Consider the following 22740-nt stretch of genomic DNA (forward strand, 5'->3'; position numbering starts at 1 on the left):
TTAACGTCCTTTTGTTGACTTTGGAAATAGTACTTGGGAAATGGGAAAGATTTTGTGGTCAAGCTCAAAGAGGAAATGACTCTGAGGGTCCACAGTTCATTTTTATTTAAAGGAACAGCTGCTCTCTTGTTCCATTAAATTTTGGTTACTTTGAACTAAAAATGCATCAGTATTTCATTTATACTTTCAACTCTGCTCACAGAATAATAGTCCACATCCCTAGTGAAATGTATTTTCAGTTTATCTATATCAAGATCTCTGAGTGACCAGGGAGTTACAGTGCTGCTGGCAACACATCAACAAAACGTTTTCAACAAATAGTTGTAAACTACAGTATATCCTTCTATTTTTTTAGTGTCCTTCCTTAAATAACACCTATCACAGCCATGGATTAGGAGTGGGAGAGGAAATACACAACATCAAAGAAATGAGGATTTGGTGTTCTGGTTTTTGTAGCAAGCTGACTCTGAAGAGTTGATTTATTTTATGCTTCTCTATGCGTTCCTGTTTAATAGATGAACACCGCAGACTTTGTGTGGATGGTGCTTCTGCTGGAGGTGGTTCCAGAGGTGGTGGGACAGGAGGAAACGGGTTCCTTCCTGGTGGCAACGGCAATGGCTATGGCCCAGGAGGAGCAGGATTCATTCCCATCCCTGGAAACAATGGTTTCTCCCCAGGTGTAGGCGGAGCAGGGGTAGGGACAGGTGGTCAAACTCCCACTGGAAATGGCCCAATAATTACAGGCCTAAGTGAGTACTTGCATTGTTCTGACTTGTTTCTTTCTTTTTTAATTCCTTTATTTTTTCCCTTTTTTCTGCGTAGTTTTTAGTGTGGAAATGATATCGTGTTCTTAACACAAAAATCCCTTTGCATTTAGGACTTCTAAGAAACCTCAGTTGAACCTCAGTTCAGGAGCCCTTGAGCCTATGCTCTCCCTGCTGATCTGTCTTGGTCAGCACTAACAAAACTCCAAATTCCTGAGTGTTTGCAAATATGCTAGGGTTAAAATAAACTGTTCTTTTTTCATTTTCCTCCAAATGTAAAACTTACCTGTCCTGCTGGAACACTGCATTGACTGAAAACCCAAGATGAATAATGCTCAGAGGGAAGTCTCGTATATGTAAAGTTGCTTGTAACAAGCATAAGCATGTCTTTAGGATCAGAACTGTAAAGTAAATGCAAGGGGTATTGTAAAGACAGATACACTGAAAATAGTAAACATATAGGAAGAGACAGCTTCAACTTTCACCCAAATTGTGGTTTATTCTTGAGGCCACTGACAATCTTATCAGGTTATACACCTAAATAGTAAATTATAATTGACTGTCTAATGTGTTTTTTCTTTATGAGAGCTACTTGGTTTTGTTAGTTTACTGTCACATCAACAGATAGAGTTTGGAAAAAATACTTGATGGATATATTTATGCACCTAATAACATACTTTCTGAAGCCAAGTATAATCTTCATATTCACTTCTATTTGAAAATATGAATATTTGTCTCATCTCTTTTTTTTTATTATTTAGCAATACTCAATCAGACAATAGACATCTGTAAGCACCATCCCAACCTTTGTTTAAATGGACGTTGTATACCAACCCTTTCTAGTTACCGATGTGAGTGCAACATGGGATATAAGCAAGATGCAAATGGGGATTGTATCGGTAAGTGCACTTTTCTAAAATCCATTTTTGCTTTTAAAATGCTAATATTTTTCCACTTTAAGTCTGTGTTGTTTTTTTTCTAAAAGTATATTCTTTTTCCCCCCACATACATATAAATTTTAATGATACTGCTCTTGTGAAAGAGAGTGCAAAGACCATGATATTACTTACATCAGAATGATTTAAAATATTCTAGAAAGTTAACTGTTAGCGTAAAAAAAAACCACTTTAATGTCAAATATTGGTATTGAGTATTTCTGTACCTGATGGGCATTGTATATTTTTGTCTTCACTTTCAGTAAAGTAAGTTCTTTTGTTATGCTCACATAGCTCCTTTTTTGCTACAGGAGTTAGTGTCAAGTTATGTTCAAGATAATGAAGGGCATAATTTATTTTTTACCAGCTTGTAAGGATGAATGACAGTTTGAAAGATATCAAGTCATTAAAAAAATGCGTTAATTAACTTTGATTATCTTTGCATTTCCTGTAAAAATATATACTGCTAACTTTTTATAACAAGAGCTGAATTTGGGTTTAGCAACCTGCCTTCTGGAAAAGTAAAATGCAACAGCTATTGAATAGCACTTTTCCTTTGATGTCCCTGTGCCTTCCCATGTTTAAACTCTCTGTTTTCCTTTCTCAAATTGACTTGATGTACTGCACCTGAGAGATTGTGAGACCCTTAGCTGGGGGTCAGTTATGGCTAGATCGTTCCTGACCATTGTTTGTACACCCTCGTAAGAAATGTCAGTTGGTGGAGATTTCACTACTTTCCCAGGCAGTTGCAGTACTCCGACAGTTAAACTTCCAGAAAGTTTGAAGAACGTCTAATCTAATTTAAACACTATTTTGCAAAAAATTTCAGCTTATTGTTTCTTGTCATATCCCCAGTGCCTTCCTCTTTGCACCTTTGTGTACTTGAAAACCGTTTGTGGAAGTTCTTCTTCCAAGTTGTTCTCTATGGTACAGCAAGCCCAACTTTTTCAGCTTTTTTTGTTTGGGTGAGAGTTTCCTGCACCTCTGATCTCTGGCTAGGAAATTCAAGAGGCTTAATCTCCTGCTGCATCCTTGGGCCCCAGGAGATATAAGTGCATTGTAAATGGAGAGTGGGAGTTTTACTATAAATCTGTCTTCCATGGATATTCTCTCTTCACAGTGCACGGAAAGAGCCCTGGCACTTTTGTTCCCAGCACTAAATTGTGCACTGCTGAAATTTTTAACTATGTTGGACCTTGACTCAAAGAACTGTCTTGAAATGTGCTGAGCATCTTCTGAGAGCGGCAGATTGAACTAATGTTTATTGATGAAATATGGTTCACAGCTTGTATTCATATTCTTTGATTACTAGGGAGGCAAGTTGAAAATATCTGAAACACACAAACGTTTTTTACCTGTTTGCTAACACAGAATATATTTATGATATTTTTGTTACTTTTGCTTTCTAAGTTCAAATGAAGAAATATAGATGAGTAATGATAAGAATCTGAATATACGATTTTTATAAAGTTAGCAGCTGAAAAACATGAAAGGTCTTTCTAAACTGTACTTCTTGAGGCAACCATCCTAGGTTCGGATCATTAAAAAACAGTGATAAATAACATCGTGGTAGAGCATGATTATGGTAAATGCTTGCTCATGCTTATAAAGAATTATTCTGCATGAAGAAATATACTGAAAGAGCACATAGCTGTAAAAAATGAGCCTGCATGCCATGGAAAGGCACAATGTCATTTGTCTCTAATATAATTTCCTGAGCTACTTTGTGTTTCGTATCAGCAGGTAGCATAAAGGTGGCATGTGGTTAAGTAGCAGTTCACAGCGTCGTATGAAATTTGAATGCTGTTAAACTCACAAAGCCTTTTTTTTTTAATTTGCAAAGCATGGAAAATAAATGGAAATCCTGAGGTAAAATAATGGGTATGGTTTGATACTATTAAAATTATTTGATTATTAATCAAATGCATATGTTGATAATGTGATATATGTAAGTTAAAAGACTAAGAAAAAATGTGGAAAGTAAAGTCAAACCAAAGCAAATCTTGATGCAGATGTTATGATTAACTCCTAAGTAAGAGGTAACTCCAGATTAAATACTAGGTATTAATACTACTAGGAAATATTCGGTAGGTAGATAAACAAATAGCCTCACCTGAGGTTGGCTTACCATTTAGAGTTCTGCTTTCAGTGAGCAAAAGTTTCAATAAGCACTGGCACAAAAGAAGCGGTGCCTTTGGCTCCTTTTTGGCTTACCAGCCTAAATGACCAATGTACTAATTTCACTTGAGAGTGGCTTTTCGATTAGTCCAAAAAAAGGATTAAACTCTGTGGTTAAGCCTATTGTGAAATGCTTCATTTGCTCTATCTTTGTGACCCTTTATAGTTAGGTTGCAGCAAGTAAAGCTATATGGATTTAATTTAAACTTTTTTGTTTTTCAGTTCTTATTGAAGAAATTTTGCATGAAAAAATAAAGTAGGACAGCCATTTTTGGTTTAAAAGGCTCATCAGATTTAAATTTCTCAGTGCTGAAACTGATTCTTCATAACAGCTGGCTGGTATTGAGTCCCTTTCTCCTCTGGGCTCACGCTGTAGACCGCCAGCCTTGCCATTCATCCTTTACTCCAGGCTTGTGATAAGAGTGAAGTTGTATCTGATTTTCAGCTTAAGTGCCTGAAAACCGTGAGACTAGATTGAGAGGTGCATGGGGAAAAAAAATAATACATTGTTGACCTGTTTAATTGTCTAACACAGAGTTATGTGCCTAGGAAAAAGGTGGATTGGCTTAGGGAATTTATCCTGACTTCGTAATGCACACCTCAGCATGAAAAGGTAGTCTGAAAGCTGAGGCAATTTGGGATGCGATGGGATCAAAACAAAAATTTCAGGTGGTTTAACAGAAGTGGAAGATGCTGTACCAGATACAGTAATGTTCTTGATTGAAAGCAAGGAAAAAAATCAATGGCTTCCAGCAAGTTTAAGTCTCTTTTTCCCTATTTTTTTCTGTATGAAACAGATCAGTCATTATTTTGACTCTTCAGTTGTTTGATTTTTGAGTAGCTGCTTATATTCAGAAGACTTTTTAATTAATATTTATCCTAGATAAGACAGCTTTGTTTCACTGTTATTTTCTAGTAGTATTATAAAGAAGTAGCCACAGTATCTTAAGTGCCACACTGAAATAATTGATTTGTGAATGGTAATTGCTATAAATCACACAGAAAGTTGTCTTGGAAATGTAGTCAGGAACTTCACTACATGGAATTTCTGTGTGTACTGATACATATTAAATGAAATTAAGGGTACTTGCTTGAATTGAACTTGGATACGCTTCTCATAACTGAAAGAACGGTTTTGGGGCATTGGGAACAGTTACATTTCACTGCATGGGGTAAGGTTAATGGTATATAAATGAATACTCTTCCATACTGCTCAGTCCCTCTGGCTGCTTACTCCCCAGGCAATAAATAAAGAAGCCAGACATTGTTAGATATTTTTGTATAGAGTTAAAGTCTTCTTTCAAAATTATCCTGCCAAATATAAAAATAATGTTGTTACATGCTACTCTAGACCTAAATTTGTAGTATGTTGCTGTCGTTATGGAACATGCTTGATGAGTTAGGGACCATAAGTGTCCTTGGTGATCTGACGCTGAATGGTCAGTCCCTTTCCCCAAACTGATAGACAGCTGTAGTATTCTTACCTTTTCTTATTTCTTTATGTTTATAAAAAACTCTAGATAAAATTGTAGAGACTTTGAAAGTGGCCGCAATCCTGTAGCTGTGTGGTGTTGAATTTTAGTCCTTTTGAGAATACAAATCTGCATATTTTAAATTTTGTAATGTATCTTCAGACTCATTGCAGGGGGGTTTTAGAATTTCCATACTGTGTCTAAGGAAATTCTGAAAAGTGTTACAGATGAAACACTGAAAACTGAAGATAAGTGTGATGCAAGTGGTGAAAGAGAAATATTTGACACTGAAGAGGGGTGTGCTGGGAGATAGAATAAATGGGTTAAATACCTCTGTCTCAGATGTTTCCTGTTTATACTGCTGGAATACGCATGGTTGCAATGCAAACTCAAAGCCAACAACTCCTTTATATTAACATATATTTGCCATTCCCCTCTTTTATCAACAGCTTATAAAAATAAGAGCATCTTAAGATGCATATTTTATATGGAAATCATCTGATGCACATGGTTTTGGAAGGATTTTCTAAGTTTAAGTCAGCTATTTCATAGAGGAACACTGCATTCCTGCTGTACAATTTATAAATTAATTTACAGCAGGATATATTTCTAGCATGAACATGCTTTCTTCAACAGATGAAGCAAGTTGAAACCTATAATAAAGAAAGTAATAAATGTAATTCTCTGTAGGAAAACTAAACATAAGTTCCCCCTGTCCTCCCCTATACTAAAGCAAGATAAATATACAGTAAAGTAATTTGAATTAAGACATTTGGCAAAACTTTCATGTGAAAATGTGATTTAGAGTTTGACGTTTTATTGGTAGCTGAGGACTTTGTTATGAAGGGATTATGTATGATCCTCCTTGACCCCCCATGTCAATTAAGCACTGAGTTAAAAATACCCTATCTAGCACTCATGAGAAGGAGTATCTCAACAGCCAGGTAGTGTAGAGAAGCATGAGAGCAGAAAGTTACTATAATTATGTAGAAGTCTGCTGCAGTATAAAAGCACAGTTACTGTTTTCTTCATTGTATTTAACACTCTGAATTGCTTTTTTGTTTATCTTTTCTTTATCTTGCTTCATTCTTGGGGTTTTACTGGAGTGATACTATCAGCTGCTATGCAAATGTGAATGAGGTAAATATCCGTGAAAGGAGGTATTTGATTCTTCCATTTACTTTGCCTTCATTCATGTCACTGTTTACCCAAAACAGTCTGATTGCATCTAGGCACCAGGAATGCTGTAAACCAGCTCATTATATCAGTGATTTCAGTAAACCCATATCTCTTTGATATGTATATTGACAGCTGAGAGAGTTGGGGTTGTTCAGCCTGGAGAAGAGAAGGCTCTTGGGGAGACCTTATACCAGCCTTCCAGTGCTTAGAGGGGGCCTACAGGAAAGATGGGGACAAACTTTTTTAAGCAAGGATTGTTGCGATAGGACAAGGGGTAATGGCTTTAAACTAAACAAAGGAAGATTTAGACTACATATAAGGAAGACATTTTTTACAATGAGGATGATGAAACACTGGAGCAGGTTGCACAGTGAGGCGGTAGCTGCCCCATCCCTGAAAACATTCCAGGCCAGACTGGACGGGGCTCTGAGCAACATGATCTGTTTGGAGATGTCCCTGCTCATTGTAGGGGTTTGGACTAGATGACCCTCCCAACCCAAACTATTCTATGATCCTATGATTCTATGATGCTATTGGTTTTAACTGTGTATACATTAACAGCATAAATCCCATGAAATGTATGGTCATGTTTACGGTTAAATTAGAACAAAGCTAACCTTTTGCTGTTTGTTGGAATCAAGTCATTCATGGCACAACACTTTCTGGAAGTACGCGTTTTTTTAACATGTGCATATTCTTCTAAGTTTAATTTCACATTCCATCCCATTAGGGTACACTGCAAAATGCATGGGAAAATTGTCATTACTAAGAACTGATCAGCAGTGGCTTTACTTACCTCCATCTTCCTATGGCAGTTTACAGGCAGATACCACAAATCAGCATTGGCTTTGTGGTGTTAAAGCCTACCTAAATGAAGAGATGAGTAAGTGAAATGGAAGGCACAGCTGGAGGGAAAAAAGTCATACTAGAAAAGGTGGAATGGGGGATTTCATTAAGGAATCCATTCAGCTTGTAACCTCTGAATTTAGCTGTAGCAGGAGGAGCTGCTCAGGTCTTCCTCTGGTAGCTGAGGGTGAGACTGAGCCAGCAGTCCTGCCTGCCAGACCAGGGGAATGCACTTGCTTTGCTTCCCAGATTACAGAGAGCAAGAATCCTAGCAGGGTTTGGGGAAGCATAATGGGGAGGAACAACCAGTGTTACTTTAGAGCTGGGAATAGCTGCCTCAGGCAAAAGACACAGCTGGCTCACTGGTAACCACTGGGGATCAAATTTATGAAGAGTTCTTGAAAGGAGTTAAAGTTTTCAGAGTACTGTATCAAATTTATTTCTAATCAGTTACCTAGGATTTAAGGTGGTTAAAGTGTTTTTGGTTGCACCCAAATGCTAAAAACCTTGGAAAAGGAGAGTAAGGTACATTGCAGAAAAGGGCTAGATTGAATCTGGGGTTGAGGGTGCAATGGGGCATAAGTGATTGAAACGTGGTGCACAGATTGTGGTCTCATTAAGAATCCCTCCTGCTGGTGTGTGGCCCCTCCTCACATTTCTACGGTAAACTTGTAATACAGTGGGCAGTTTTGGGATGCCATGATTTGCTCTGATTTTAAAATGCCGATTTTGACTTGCATTGGTTTCATTCCAAAGAAGAATGAATGGTCATTCACTTAAATGAAACTATGTGGAATAAAGTTCGCTTTAACTAGGCAGCTGTCAGATCTCATATCTCAAAATCCTCACGTGTATTTTTTCTTTTGTCTTTCAAGATGCTTATAAATGATGTAGTAGGATTTCAGTTCTTTGGACTAGGAACAGCTCTGTGTTCTTAGGAAAGTAATGATTTTGCACCGAGAACAAGTTTTAGTATTTAGCATTTGACTCTTAGTTACTGTCGTTTCCACTTAGAAACTTCTAGAATTGAAAAAAAAAAAGTTGTATGCGTTGTGAAGTCACTAATGCTCCTCTGTGCTGCCAACAGATGTTGATGAATGCACATCAAACCCATGCTCTAATGGAGACTGTGTCAACACACCTGGTTCCTATTACTGCAAGTGCCACGCAGGTTTCCAGAGAACTCCTACCAAGCAGGCTTGCATTGGTAAGAAAATTTGTTTCACGTCTGCTGACACTGCAGATGTTCTGACCCCTTGTGTCAGATCCCATTGGAGTTAAAAAAATAGCTAGCAGTGCACTTTCAATAAATCTTTAATTGGAGCTCTAGTTCTGGGCTACCATTCGATTTGTTCTGTTGCTGCCTTTTAACACGTATCCATTATTCTGGAATATTTGTCACTTGGCCAGGAAATTCCCCAGCTGGGAGTTCTACACAAAAAAATCAGGAAATAGACTATTAGTACAACAGGTGTATATTTATGTATTTACACAGATGAATGTGTGAGTAGGTTTTTTTAAAGTATTCATAAAGTAATTGCTGAGTGTTAGAAAATATAGCATTGTAGCATGTATTGTACAGGTCTGTAAAAAAATATTTTTCCTATCACTAATGCAATGAGAAGAAATTTTTAAACATCTTTGGAAAATTTTTTCAAGTAATACTCAAATAATATTTGCTAGTATTTTTCAAAGTAATAATTGCCACTGTATATTTTTTTATCTAACAGTAATTCTCTGATCATTTGATCTTTTTCTTTTTTCCTTAGATATAGATGAGTGCATCCAGAATGGTGTTCTTTGTAAAAATGGTCGCTGTGTAAATACTGATGGAAGTTTCCAGTGTATTTGCAATGCCGGGTTTGAATTGGCTACAGATGGAAAAAATTGTGTGGGTAAGAACTCTTCTAAATAATGGGGCAGGAATTTACTTAGTGATTCTAGAAATTGTACTTCATACTACTGTTAAGGATCATTAAGGATTACCTTTTTTGAAGTAAGGTACGACCTGAGGTGAACTTAGAGCCCCTGCATTCAAACAGTTATTGTAGGGAATTGCATGATTTCAACGAAAACTTGAGGTAATTTTTGTTTTTGAAGCCACATCTCTCCTCAAGAGTCCCAGGTAACTCAGTGCCAGGAATAACATTTTTCCCTAAAGCTTTTTAGCATATGCTCCATATATCAGCACTGCTGAAGAAATAACTGTTTTTAATTTTGAGTATACTGTGTCAAAAAAAAACTTCCTAGATAAACAACACACTCTTAATTCTGTCAGATGACTGAAACTTTTTTTCCTTTCATGTAAGAAAGAAAGAGGCACCCTGTTCTTCCATAGATAGTCTACTGAAACACACAAAGTAACTGATCACAGTGGGGAAAAAAAATGCTGCTTTGTCTGTAGAGTGAAAACTGTTCAGCAACTTCATCAAAGTTATGAGTAGAATTTAATCTTCCAGTGAAGGAGTATGTCATATCAGCCCTGATCATTTATTTTTACTGTGTCATCTTCTGTAAGGTGAAGAACTATAAGCAGTTTTCTTTGCAATATTTGCAGACCATGATGAGTGTACCACTACAAACATGTGTTTAAATGGGATGTGCATAAACGAAGACGGAAGTTTTAAATGCATCTGCAAACCAGGATTTGTTCTGGCTCCAAATGGGCGTTACTGTACTGGTATGTAGAACTGAGGGGTAACGCAGTGAGACAATCTTGATTGAAATGGGCCTTTCTGGTCCATTCATTAATGCAAGAACGGCAATCTCATCACATGGATTTAATATCATACTAATACATTACCATTACAGTAGATTTCTTAAGCTGCCTGGGGTAGAAATAGGTCTTTCACTTATAGAAATAAATAACTGAATTATTTAATGGTATTGTGAAAGATACAAGAGATGATAAATTAGCTTTTGAAAAGTCTTGGAGCATTGTAAATGCAGCAAACTATGCAGACCCTTCATGATGTGGTAAAGTGAGCAGCAATACGGGAAGTTTAAGAGGTTTAAAAGGTTTTACATTGATGAACACACACGAGTATGTTTTTCCACATCGTTACTCTGGCAATTTAGAGTGTATAGCACTTAAGACATTGTATTTGCCACATAGCATTACAAACTTTTTAAAATGAGGTCATTGAAAACTTTTATTAAATATTTTAAGAATAGACTCTGATTTAGCTTCAGTTTAAGTAAAGTAATGCAAGATACCTGTTGCTGCCCGTAGCAGATTTGAGCTGGAGTCATTTTTAGTAAGTGCAAAATCATGTAAATTGTCAGTTTCCTGATTTGAACTTGGATAATTTCTGTTAATTGTTGTTTTCTTAATGTTCGTGCAGCTGGGCTGTTGACTTAGATAGAAATTAGTGACCGCTGAAAAGTTCTTTGAAATTACAATTTACCATCATATGGATCGTTTGTGGCTGGTGCTTCCTTAACCACACTTTAAAGCAGTGCTATAGTATTATGGGATGGACAAAGGGGAAATTTTATCATTAATTTTGATTAATGTAGAGTCTGAAGTGCCTCTAATCCTACAGATTTTCTGTTGGTTTGTTTTGTTGGTGGAACTTTGATTATTTAGTGTAGTTCCAAGATGAAATCTTTATTAGAAACAAAACAATGATATGTTGGTGATTCGCCTCCTATCATAAAGTCATTTGGTAACGTTCTAAAAATACTAATTGTAATCTGCTTAAAAAAAATGAATAGATTGTTGAATTGTGTTGCCTCCTGATAGATATTGATGAATGTCAGACATCAGGAATTTGCATGAATGGTCATTGCATAAATACTGAAGGATCCTTTCGGTGTGAGTGTCCACCTGGCTTGGCTGTTGGAGTTGATGGTCGTGTGTGTGTAGGTAAGTGAGATTTTTATTTTCATTGAAAAGCAGATGGAGTTGCCAGGTTGTCAAATTAAAGAAATGCGTCAAATGACATCCTTTTAGGTGATGTTCACAACAAACCACAGAGGATTTACTTGTCTGGAAGTATTTCTCTTTTGTTCTGCTGTGTGTTTATGGTCATGTATGTGCATGTGTATATATTTATACATGTATTTTCATATCAGTTTTCATATTTTCATTCAGTTATGCCTCATCCACTCCACTAAAATAGGTATGTGTCTTGATTACAACACTGATATATTTGCACTCCCCTTTTCATTTCTTTCTCTAATCTGAAAATATTTTATTTCTATAAACTAAATTTACAGTATTTACTCTTCTTGGTATCTCTTTTTGGTTTTAAGGCGTACATTTTTTAGTATGCTGGTGAATAATCTTTTGTCATATAATCTGAACTGCAGCCTCTTATCCCCTCAAATGTTACTAGTTGACAGTTAAGAGATTCTTCACCCAACTCCACCAGCAGCTCTATCATAGCTTCACAGAGCTTGCCAGAGAAAGGTGGAGGATTTGCAACCCGATGAAGAATTTAAAAACATAGAGGGCAAGAGGTATTCATTTCTTATTTTCTGCTGAGTGCTGATGAAGAGAGTGGAGACGAATACACATTTTACAAACATTTCTAAGAGTGATGAGACTACATGCACTAGGGACTGTGATACTGCAAATTCCTTAAACCAGTTTAATCCACAGGAGATTTATCTGTGGATAGAGTTGCCATCTTTCCCTTCTTCTGCATATCATAACATCAGTTCTGTATCCCCTAAGTTTCTTCTCTCCTAGCTGGTGAATGTCTCTATGATCAGGGATACTGGTGACCCAAGGCTCAGTTGGTGGATAGGCATGGGATGGCATTAAGCTTCAGCAGGCATATGTGCCTGGAATGGGGCCTCCTTGAGAGAAGTGTGCATGGCTGGCAACACATTAGCTTCACTTCTGGTACGTGGTCTTGTGTGCTAGTTGCTGCTGGTTACTGGACTGCCATTGGAGATCAGGCCAACTGGTTAAATCATGATGTTTGACAGGTTCATGAAGCAGTGAAGGCAGAGAGGAAACCATTAGCTTGGCTCTGCAATAGGCCTGTATATTAATCAGTGCTGTGACTGTTTTTGCTGATGAACATGTATATGCCTTATTGGTCTGTATCTTATCTGCATGTGTTCAGGTAAAGGAAAGAGAGAATTCATCACAATATTGGGAGGTTATCTTGCACCAAGGGGTTGTGAGATACTTGGTGTTGCTATTATCAATTCAATTAAAATGAAATTTTAAATTGTGCAGAAGTTCACAATTCTTTAAAATAAAACCTAGTGCAAGCATTTCTACCAAGTGCCTGCGCAAGCTGGCCCTTTCTGTTACCACTTCAGTTTAAAAAATGCATGAAAAGAACTTAAAAAATAGGCTAGTAAAAAGCCAAAACACCTTCTCAGTCTCTTAGTTGGAACCCAGATATTTGTTGTTTTAAATAAATGAGATTTTTTAGTAAGCAAAATTGTACTAAAGACTGGACCAAAAAAAGCAAGGTTTATTCTCTCTTTTGTAGTAGCCAAGTTGTTTTCTTCTGATTTATTAAACATTTGGAGAAAAGCAATGGAAAGATAAAACAATGAGAAAAGGCTTGCTATACTGTTTTAAATATAGGAATTTCACTGCTAGTGGCACAGCAGCAAAACCAGATTTGAGTACAAGCTGTTCAGTACCTTTTTTGTGGTCCAAGTTGGCCTCATCTTTACCCCGTCAGTGATACAGCTGCAAAGAATCAATGCAGTGCTCAATTTTCTGTGCTTTCATTTACCTGATGCTACCGCAGTTCTACCAGCTGAAGGCTTCACAAGTTGGCCAAGCTGTGAACACTATTTTTTATTTTAAAATGTTCAGCTCCACATGTCACAGAGCTTTAAGGTTTACCATAAATGCATAAGTTTTCAACAGGAAATATCCTTAGTATGACAAAAATCGAAAGGCAAAATCATAATTTATTTGGAAAATTCATTTTTAAAAGATAATGTAATTATTCCAGGCATAAAGTAACATAGGAAATTTCAAATATTGGGTAACAAAGACGTCTTCATAAATGACCTTTAGAACTGGATTTCTGAGCCAATCTGCGGTTCGGAATTTTATATATATGTGTGTGTATATATATGTGTGTGTTTATACATACATACATGTGCTGTGTTAACTACAGGTATTCTCTCGCTGGCTGTTCTGTTCCATACATGAGCTAAATAATACTTTTCAGACGGTCTGACCGCTAGTTAAGTATTTGTAGTCTAAAAGTTAGTAAGTTACATGGGGATTCCTTTAAAGAGTATTCCAACAAATGTGCTAGGCAATTAGCAAAAATACCAAATTGAAGAGCTTACAGTCCAGTTTTCTCACTTTTACTTTGAGCTGTATTTTGCTTTGGAATACTGCCATTGATACTGGTGAGACTATTCATAGTATAAATTGCTTTTTTATTTAGTATTAGTAAGTATGGCAGAGTCAATCACAAAATCTTATACAAGCTTGGACAAAAAAAAAAATACAGCAAGGGGGAACAAATGCTTTGAAAAGATACAGATAGATAAATGGTCAGAGCCAAACTAGTATTTACAGGCATTTCAGGTTTGGCTATGCTTCTAACTGCAGCTCCATGCTTGGATACCTCAGCTGGCCCCGGTGTTGTGTGTTTGTGTATCACCTCAGAACTTGTACTGAGTTATGGCTATAGCTTTGCACAATGTTGGTTGTTCTCTGCTGAGACACTTTTAATTATAATTCAGTCCGAAGCTGACATCTCTACCAAAAGCTATAGCAATCCAGGACAAAATAGCTAAGTTTTATTTTACACTGGTTATTTTGCAGAACTGTAGCTCAAAGTGCTTGTCATAGGTATTGCATTATTTGACCTTCTAAGGCACCTGGATGTCTGCAGTGACTTTCACTGAGGTCAACCAGTGGTCAACCTGATATTGACCACAAGGTGATAACATTTGCAGAAGTGATACACTACAAAATTTAAGAGTCTAGAAGTGCTATTTTCTGGGAAACAGTGGAGTTTCCCATAAACAGGCATGCGATTACAGCAGCATCAATGCTAAATTCTGATCCAGGGCATAAAATAATTTCTTCAGTGTTCTGAAGTTAGTAGCCAAAGGCTGATCAAACTATACATGAGGAGCAGTGCAGGTTCATCAATAAGGTGCTCGCTTAGAACTGTTGTGAGATGGGGAACCTGGGTTTGGTGAGGCACCCACAGCAGCTAAGTAATGAACAAAGCAGTGCCTGTCTTTCTCATGCTTGCTATCAGCATGGGTAACACAGCACAGGGAGGACATTCTTCTGGTCATACAATCGCTGGTTTGGTTCTTCCTCTTGCACAGGCTTTGTTAATCCCTAACTGTGTAGAAAAGACTGTTTTCCTATAGCTGGTTAGGCAATCCTCCCCAAATTCCCTGTGCTGCTTCTATAAAGACTTAGGTTTATGTGGAAAAGCACTTGCTCTCTTCTTAAGCGGAGCAGTTGCTCAGTGCATCTGTAGCTTCCTCCAGCTGCTTCCCACACTTCACAACTTTGAAGATCTTCCTACAGAGTATTTCTTTCACACCTTCCAATTCCCACCCCCCGACACACGCCTGCAATTTCCCTCAATGCCATTTCCTTCCCTTGAATTGCTTCTCCATTCTCTCCCAGACACGTAACTAGGAGGGAGCCTTCCCTTCTATGACAGGGCAATGACCGAAGCCCCTTTATGGGGCAGAGCGCCCCATGGCAGAGTGGCATCTGGATTTGTTAGAGGTGGAGGGAAAGGATGTGATGCAAGCAATTATTTCGCAGAGTACCTGAACAGCCATCTCTTGTACAAAAATTCTTGGTGTTTGTCAGGCATAATGATCTTTTCCTTCTGTCAAGTGCAAGCAAATTCTACTGGCTTCACCTAGACTCTTGGCAAGGAATAAGCCCTGAAACCTGGGCCATATTTAACTGTGCTCTAGAACTATCTGTTCCATGGGATACAAAAAGCAAGGGAAAACATTTATGTACAGGCAATTCTGTTTTATAGGAGCCAGTTTACAACACTCAAAGAGCAGGCAGAACACAGAAGGAATTGCCAGTTCTTATTTGTATTGGCACAGGATTTTCGACATCCACTGTAAGATTTTTCATGCAACTTTTCCTGGTTGTTTTGGGGTCATCTTTTAAGTAAGTAACTGTCTTGATTCCCTCAGTTTCTGAGTGCAACCGGGCTCATATCCAGGCCACAATGTATGGTAGTTTTACTGGGAGATTATCAAGGAGCATAAATTAAAGCCATGTTCTGGACTGGTCTATAAAGATGCCTGAAATAAAGAGTATTTCTGTAGCTCCAGCAAGTTTCTATAGAAGTTTAGGAGTCAAAACTAAAGGCTGTTTAATCCATCTGCATGTTGCAATTCTCAATCATACATTTAGGTGGACTGTCCACTCACATGCTTGTTAGAAGATCTCCAGTATACTCCTATAAGCAAATATGCAAAATCCTGGAATGACTCGATCCCCTCATCCAGATCATTGATAAAGATGTTAAAGAGAATGGGTCCCAGTACCGAGCCCTGTGGGACACCACTCGTGACTGGCCACCAACTGGATTTAACTCCATTCACCACCACTCTCTGGGCCCGGCCCTCCAGCCAGTTTTTAACCCAGTGGAGAGCATACCCATCTAAGCCATGGGCAGCCAGTTTCTCCAGGAGGATACTGTGGGAGACTGTATCGAAGGTCTTGCTGAAGTCCAGGTAAATAACATCCAGAGCCTTTCCTTCATCCAGCAAGCGGGTCACTTTGTCATAGAAGGAGATCATGTTTATCAAGCAGGATCTGTCCCTCGTGAAACCCTGCTGGCTGGGCCTGATCACCTGGGTGTCCTTCATGTGTTGCATGATGGCACTCAGGATGATCTGCTCCGTGATCTTCCCAGGCACCGAGGTCAGACTGACAAGCCTGGAGTTCCCTGGATCACCCTTCCGGCCCTTCTTGTGGATGGGCGTCACATTTGCCAGATGCCAGTCGGCCGGGACCTCCCCAGTTTGCCAGGACTGCTGGTAAATGATGGAGAGTGGCTCCGCAAGCACTTCTGCCAGCTCCCTCAGTACCCTCGGGTGGATCTCATCTGGGCCCATAGACTTGTTTGTGTCTAGGTTTTGGAGCAAGTCCCTCACCACCTTCCTTTGGATTACAGGGGCTTCATTCTGCTCCCTGCCCTTATCTGCTGGCTCAGGGGTCTGGGTACTCGGGGGACACCCTAGTCCACTACTAAAGACTGAGGCAAAGAAGGCATTCAGCACCTCAGCCTTCTCCTTATCCTCTGTTACTATGTTACCTCCCATATCCAATAGAGAATGGAGGCTGTCCTGGGTCCTCCTCTTGCTATTAATATATTTATAGAAATACTTTTTATTGTTTTTAACAAAATCCAAGACCAGGTTAAGTTCTAGCTGGGCTTTGGCCTTTATAATCTTTTCCCTGCATAACTTTACTACACCTTTATAATCTTCCTGAGTGGCCTGCCCCTTTTTCCAAAGGTCATAAACTCTCCTTTTTTCCCTGAGCTGTGACCCTATCTCTTTGTTCAGCCAGTCTGGCCTTTTCCCTCAATGGCTCGCTTTACTGTGCAGAGGGACAGCTTGTGCCTGTGCTTTTAAGCCTTTCTCCTTGAAAAATGTCCAGCCTTCCTGGACTCCTTTGCCCTTCAGGGCTGCCCCCCAAGGGACTCTGTCAAGCAGACTCTTGAAAAGACCAAAATCTGCCCTCCGGAAGTCTATGGTCGCAGTCCTGCTGGCTCTCCTTCTCACTTCCTGAGAATCAAAAACTCTATCATTTCATGGTTGCTGTACACCACATGACCTCCAACCATTACATCCCCCACAAGTCCATCTCTGTTTACAAACAGCAGATCTAGCAGTGCTCCCTCCCTAGTTGGCTCCCTCACCAGCTGTGTCAGGAAGTTATCCCCGACACACTCCAAGAACCTTCTAGACAGTTCCCTCTGTATTGTGTGCCCAGCTGATATCTGGTAGGTTGAAGTCTCCCACCAGGACAAGGGCAAGTGATCTTGAGACCTCTGCCAGCTGCTTATAGAATATTTCATCAACCTCTACATCCTAGTTGGGTGGTCTGTAACAGACTCCCACCACAATATCAGCCTTGCTGGCCCTCCCTCTGGTTCTTACCCATAAGCACTCAACTCTACCATTACCCTCAGTTAGTTCCACACTCATAATCCTCCCTAACATAGAGGGCCACCCCTCCTCCTCTCCTTCCTTGCCTGTCCCTTCTGAAGAGCTTGTAGCCATCCATTGTAGCACTCCAGTCATTCGATTCATCCCACCGCGTTTCTGTGATGATAACTACATCGTAGCTTTCATGCTGCACAATGGCTTCCAGCTCCTCCTGTTTGTTGCCCACGCTGTGTGCATTTGTATAGATGCACTTCAGCTGGGCTAATTGTCCTGCCACTCTTTTGGGGGGGGACGAGCCTTATTTCCCACCCGACCATATTTAGTCCCTTCTGTAGTTGCCAACCTATTACTTCTCCTTGTATCTTCGCTACTGTATGGAGGGTGGAGGCCCCTGCTATCACCCCATCCTTCCAACCCTGATGTGTCATCCTGCCACTTGCCTCAGACCCTTCTGATATTATGATTGTCATCCACCTCAAGTGAAATGGCAGGCTGAAGGCTATCCGTAGGCTCATCTCTAGTGTACCTGTGTTTAACCCCCTTCCCCTTCGAGCCTAGTTTAAAGCCCTTTCGACAAGCCCTGCCAACTCATGTGCCAGGATCATTCTCCCCCTCTGAGAGAGATGAACTCCATCTGTACTCGATGCAGTAGTGCTGCTTTTCCCACTATCTAGTCATGTGTAAGAACTGCTAAAATGCTGTTGCTAGCTAGGTATTGGGACCTCTTCAATATCCTAGCCCTAATCCAGCACTGGTGCCAGTTTACAGATAGATCTATTAAGATAGCCATGTCATGTAAATGCTGGTCTGGAAAATTTGCTGAAATTGCATTTCTCTTCAGAATTTGTAAATAGGTTAGGTGGCGATGCTCCTTTTGGAAATAGGTAGCTTCCCATATTACCAGTCCTGGGCTGCTGGTGAGTTATCCTACATGAGGAACCATTTTGAAAGTAAATAAGAGATCTGCATATCCAGGTTATGGTTGTAGAACTTCTCAAAGGGAAGAATTGGTCACCACATGCTGATTCAAGCCATTCTGTGTTTCTTATTGAGATATGTGTTGACGGATTTACAAAGGTGCTTTGCTAGGTCCTATGGAATGCTTTTAAATTTCCCACAATATGCTAGTTCAGGTGGTTTTGAAGTGCTCTGGAGAGACCTCTGAGAGCTAACCATTTTGAGAACTGGTTTTGATGCCATTGGGATTACTATAGCAGAGCAACGCAAATAGTAATCATTTTGTAGAACAAAACATTTTTGGGTTTTTTTTAGCTCTCATTCAGATAGTATGCATACTCTCAGGCTAAGGAAATAAATACTTTCTTTCTTGCCCTTTCTTAGATACTCATATGCGTACCACATGCTATGGAGGCATCAAAAAAGGAGCTTGTGTCCGTCCTTTCCCTGGTGCTGTGACAAAGTCTGAATGTTGCTGCGCCAATCCTGACTATGGTTTTGGAGAACCATGTCACCCCTGCCCTGCTAAAAATTCAGGTAAAATTTTGTGTTTCGAGTACTATACTGCCAAACTGACAAAATTCAAGACAGAGGACATGAGTCCCAGAATTAAGTGTTGGCTATAAGTAATAACACTTTAAAGAGAAAAAGCATAGTTCTCTGATGAATCTGTAAATTTCCTAGTCAAATTAATCCAGTTTAAAAGAGCAGCCCATATTAAATTTTGAAATCTTTATTTCATTTTATAAGAGTCAATTCTCCAAATAAGCGTGGGGATTGATTAAAAAAAAAAAAATCTCTTGACAGTAGAACTGAGATGATGTATCTTGGACAGTATTTCCAGTCAGTGTTATTTTCTGAGAGAGCAGAAAACTACTTGGAAGAATTGAAGTAAATCCAGCATTGTGCTTGAAAGCAGTAACTTAAGGAGAGTTAAGTCGCTTGAGTGTTTAATTCTTGTTACCAAATTTTGGTTTGGATGTATTTAGCTATAGTATCAATGAATAGTTATCTTGTGAACACTGGCATTTAATTAGTTACATTGTAGAAGAATTATTTTGAAAAAAGATCAGGTGGATTTGGTTTAGGATTAAAAGTGATGAAACACTGGAAATAACATTTTGTTTTTTCCCTGACATCTCTTGCTTCAATTGAGTAGCTGAATTCCATGGCCTGTGTAGCAGTGGAGTAGGTATTACTGTGGATGGACGAGGTATGTTGCACATTTCCTTTAATGTATATGACTCAAGGTTTAAAAATATATATACTCAGAATTTTATTATATATTATATAATATATAATACCTATATGTATTATGTACTATTATATACTAGAATGGAGTTTTTTGCCTCGATATTAATATGTTGATGTTTGTATTTTTATTATCAAAGTACAATAATTAAATGTTGTCTAAGGAAAGGGCTAGAATTCTCTGCAACATTGGATTTTGCCTGACCCTGAGAAGAGAAAAAAAGTTATCCATTTTAAAGGTTTGACCTGTAATTTATTTTTCTTAGAATAAGCATAAGACAATTCTCCCTCTTTTGGGAAGTAATAGAAGCCACTTGCATTTGCAGTTGATTTTCAGTCAGCTGGGATAGTAATAGAGCAGTTTTTCACTCCAGATCCAGTGTTCATTATATGGAGTGTTTCTGAGGCCACATCATTTCTCTGGTGAGTTAAGAGTTGGAAGGGACCTTACTTTAAAAGATCATCCTAAAAAAAGTCCTGAAAGCAAGACTTGCATTTAGTACTGGGAACTGTAAAGCTCTAGTTCCTTTTCTAGCACCACAGAGAGAGGGATTTTAAAAATAATAGCCAAGCCAGGCCTGAAGTAAGGGTGATGTATACTGCAGCTGCCAAGTAAGTGGAGTGGGTTGAAGAAGAAATGGTGAAACACAGTATTATGATTTATTGCTAGATAGTTCGCTGATGAGTTAATAAAGTTGCAGCCAAATTAAAGCAGATACTGTACATTTAATATTTCCAGGCATTTAATTTGTATAGGTTTTATCCTTGTCAGCATTAAAGCTCCTATTCAGTTCAGCAGGAACAGAATGAGACCCTCTGATCATTATACTTAGTAACAGCCTACATAACTTTTAAAAATAGTACTATAATAAAAGAAATTCTGTTTCTGTTCAGTACTGTAAGTGTATATGCATAGTTTTTTCTTCTCTATGAGCTCATTGCTTAACATGTTGCCAAAGTTACAAGTAATTTGAAATCCATAGAGTTTGTAAATTCTCTCACTTTTCAGTGAATTATATAAGGACCATTTGAAGAATCCCTAAGTCCCGTGGAGAAATAATGGCAGTGTACCATAATATTGTTGTACAAACAGCATCCTACCATGAGAAATTGCATGTAGTCTGATGGGGTGGTTATGTGTTCTTTTCAATACATGGAAAATACGATTTCTCACTAAAAACATAAAACCAATTGTGGTCTTTACGAATTGCATGATAAATACTGTGGTCTCTTGGGGTTCATGTCTTAACTAAAATCTCTCTTTGTTAGGTTTCCAAAGAAAACCTTAGTATTTTCTGTCTATCTTGTGCAGAGGCCTTGCAGACAATTTCCGTGGTGCTGCTTCTACCACTGCTTGTACCAAGGGACTTTGTTTGCTATTTCCTTTTCCTAAAGGAGAGCAATACTGATCCCTCTTTCAATCCCTAATAAAAATTCTATTGTGTTCCTCATGCATTCTCATTATCAAGAGTGTGTGGGAATACACTTTATCAGTGAAGCTCTTGCCATAGAGATTTTATTTGACTTTTAGTTGACACGTAGTTTGTTAATGGGACTGCAATCCATCACCACATCCCTACTGCTCTCATTCAGCTCGTGATTAAGAAGTGCAAAACCTTTGTGTCTTCATGTGAGAGAAATCCGAACATAGGTGAGGAGAGAGACTTTGCAATCTGGTTCAATATAAAAAGTAACAAGAAGGGCTGGACCTCCTGAAATCATTCATTTGGTAAGGAGAGATTGAGTTATGAAATTGTGTGGCTTGTTGCCCAGGTACAAACAAATTCAGTAAACTACAGAAAACTATTTAGTCAAAAGAAAACATAAAGCTGAAGTATTACGCTAATTCATATTTTCTTATGAAATTTTCAAATGTCTTATAACTTTGAATTTAATCCAAGGATAGCATGATATTTCCAAATGCATATCTGAGTATATGTAAATCATGATCTAAACTGCACTGTGATTAAAGAGAAAATGTCCTGTGTAAAAAGTTGAGCAGTGCAAGTAAAAACCAAGCTTTTTATGAAGTCATAGTTAGGCCAGCACCCCTACTGTTCTTTCCAGGGTTTGGAAAGGGAACTATTTAAAGTAATGGGCTTACCGTATGGGAAGAAATAACTTAATATTAAAAAATTCTCTTTTCCTCAGAGGCAAAAAATACTAAAACTAGCCTGTTCCTGTTCTTATAGTTCATATAAATATTTTGGAATTTTCCAACTACAGCAGAAATTCTATATGGGACTGTAAATTCAGGGAATATATCTCATTCATCATCCTATTCTGTCAATCTGAGAAAAATTCAGATTTCCAACAAGTGCTATAATTTCTGCAAGACTGAGTATGCTGTGGTATTGGCCTATGCATTAGTCCTGTATTAGGAAAAGCATTTGTGTCACCTAATAATTTATAACTTCTTACCTAGATCATTAAACCACGGGCACTGAGTGCACAGGCTAGATATTTTGCATCAAGGTATTCTTACAAATGCATATTTCCTTATTGATTTAGGTTAGAAAGGATATCTGGAGGTCATCCAACCTAACCTTCTGCTCAGAGCAGAAGTAACTTCAAAGTTGAATTGGGTTTCTCAAGTCCTTGCCCAGTCGATTTTGGAAGACCTCCAAGGATGGAGTTCCCATAGCCTCTCTGGGCAGCTTGCTCTAGTGGTTAACCTCTCTTTTGGGGAAGAATTGTTTTCCTGGTGTTCACTTAAAATTTTCCTGTTGTAACTATTGACTCTTGCCCTGTCATTGTGTACCTTAAAGAAGAGCCTGGCTCCATCTTCTATTAAGATCAGAGGATTGCTCTCATCTTCCCTCTTGCTGACTAAACGAGTTCAGTTCCCTCAGCCTCTTCTCATGTATCAGGCACTGATCCTGCTAGGGGACTTCAGTCAACTTGCCGTCTGCTGGAAAAACAGCACAACGAGCTTTATGTAGTCCAGGAGACTCTGGGAGCACAATGAGGATAATTTCTTAATCCAGGTGACAGACAGCCTAACTAGAGGAGAAGCATTATTGCAGCTATTTCTTACCAACA

The 22740-nt window shown here is 38.6% G+C and overlaps 1 protein-coding gene across 1 annotated transcript in view; it reads left to right on the top strand.

Moving 5' to 3' along the window:
- The window catches only part of FBN2 (fibrillin 2), a 168459-nt gene that overhangs the window by 59864 nt on the left and 85855 nt on the right, over window positions 1–22740 (top strand). The window contains 8 exon segments of the mRNA XM_014954806.1: window positions 516–749; window positions 1526–1663; window positions 8462–8581; window positions 9144–9269; window positions 9932–10054; window positions 11120–11242; window positions 18832–18984; window positions 19607–19660. Of these exon segments, the coding sequence (XP_014810292.1) occupies window positions 516–749; window positions 1526–1663; window positions 8462–8581; window positions 9144–9269; window positions 9932–10054; window positions 11120–11242; window positions 18832–18984; window positions 19607–19660 (1071 nt within the window).

Source organism: Calidris pugnax, unplaced genomic scaffold (genome assembly GCF_001431845.1).
Source record: "Calidris pugnax isolate Ruff unplaced genomic scaffold, ASM143184v1 scaffold157, whole genome shotgun sequence".
Classification (NCBI taxonomy): domain Eukaryota; kingdom Metazoa; phylum Chordata; class Aves; order Charadriiformes; family Scolopacidae; genus Calidris; species Calidris pugnax.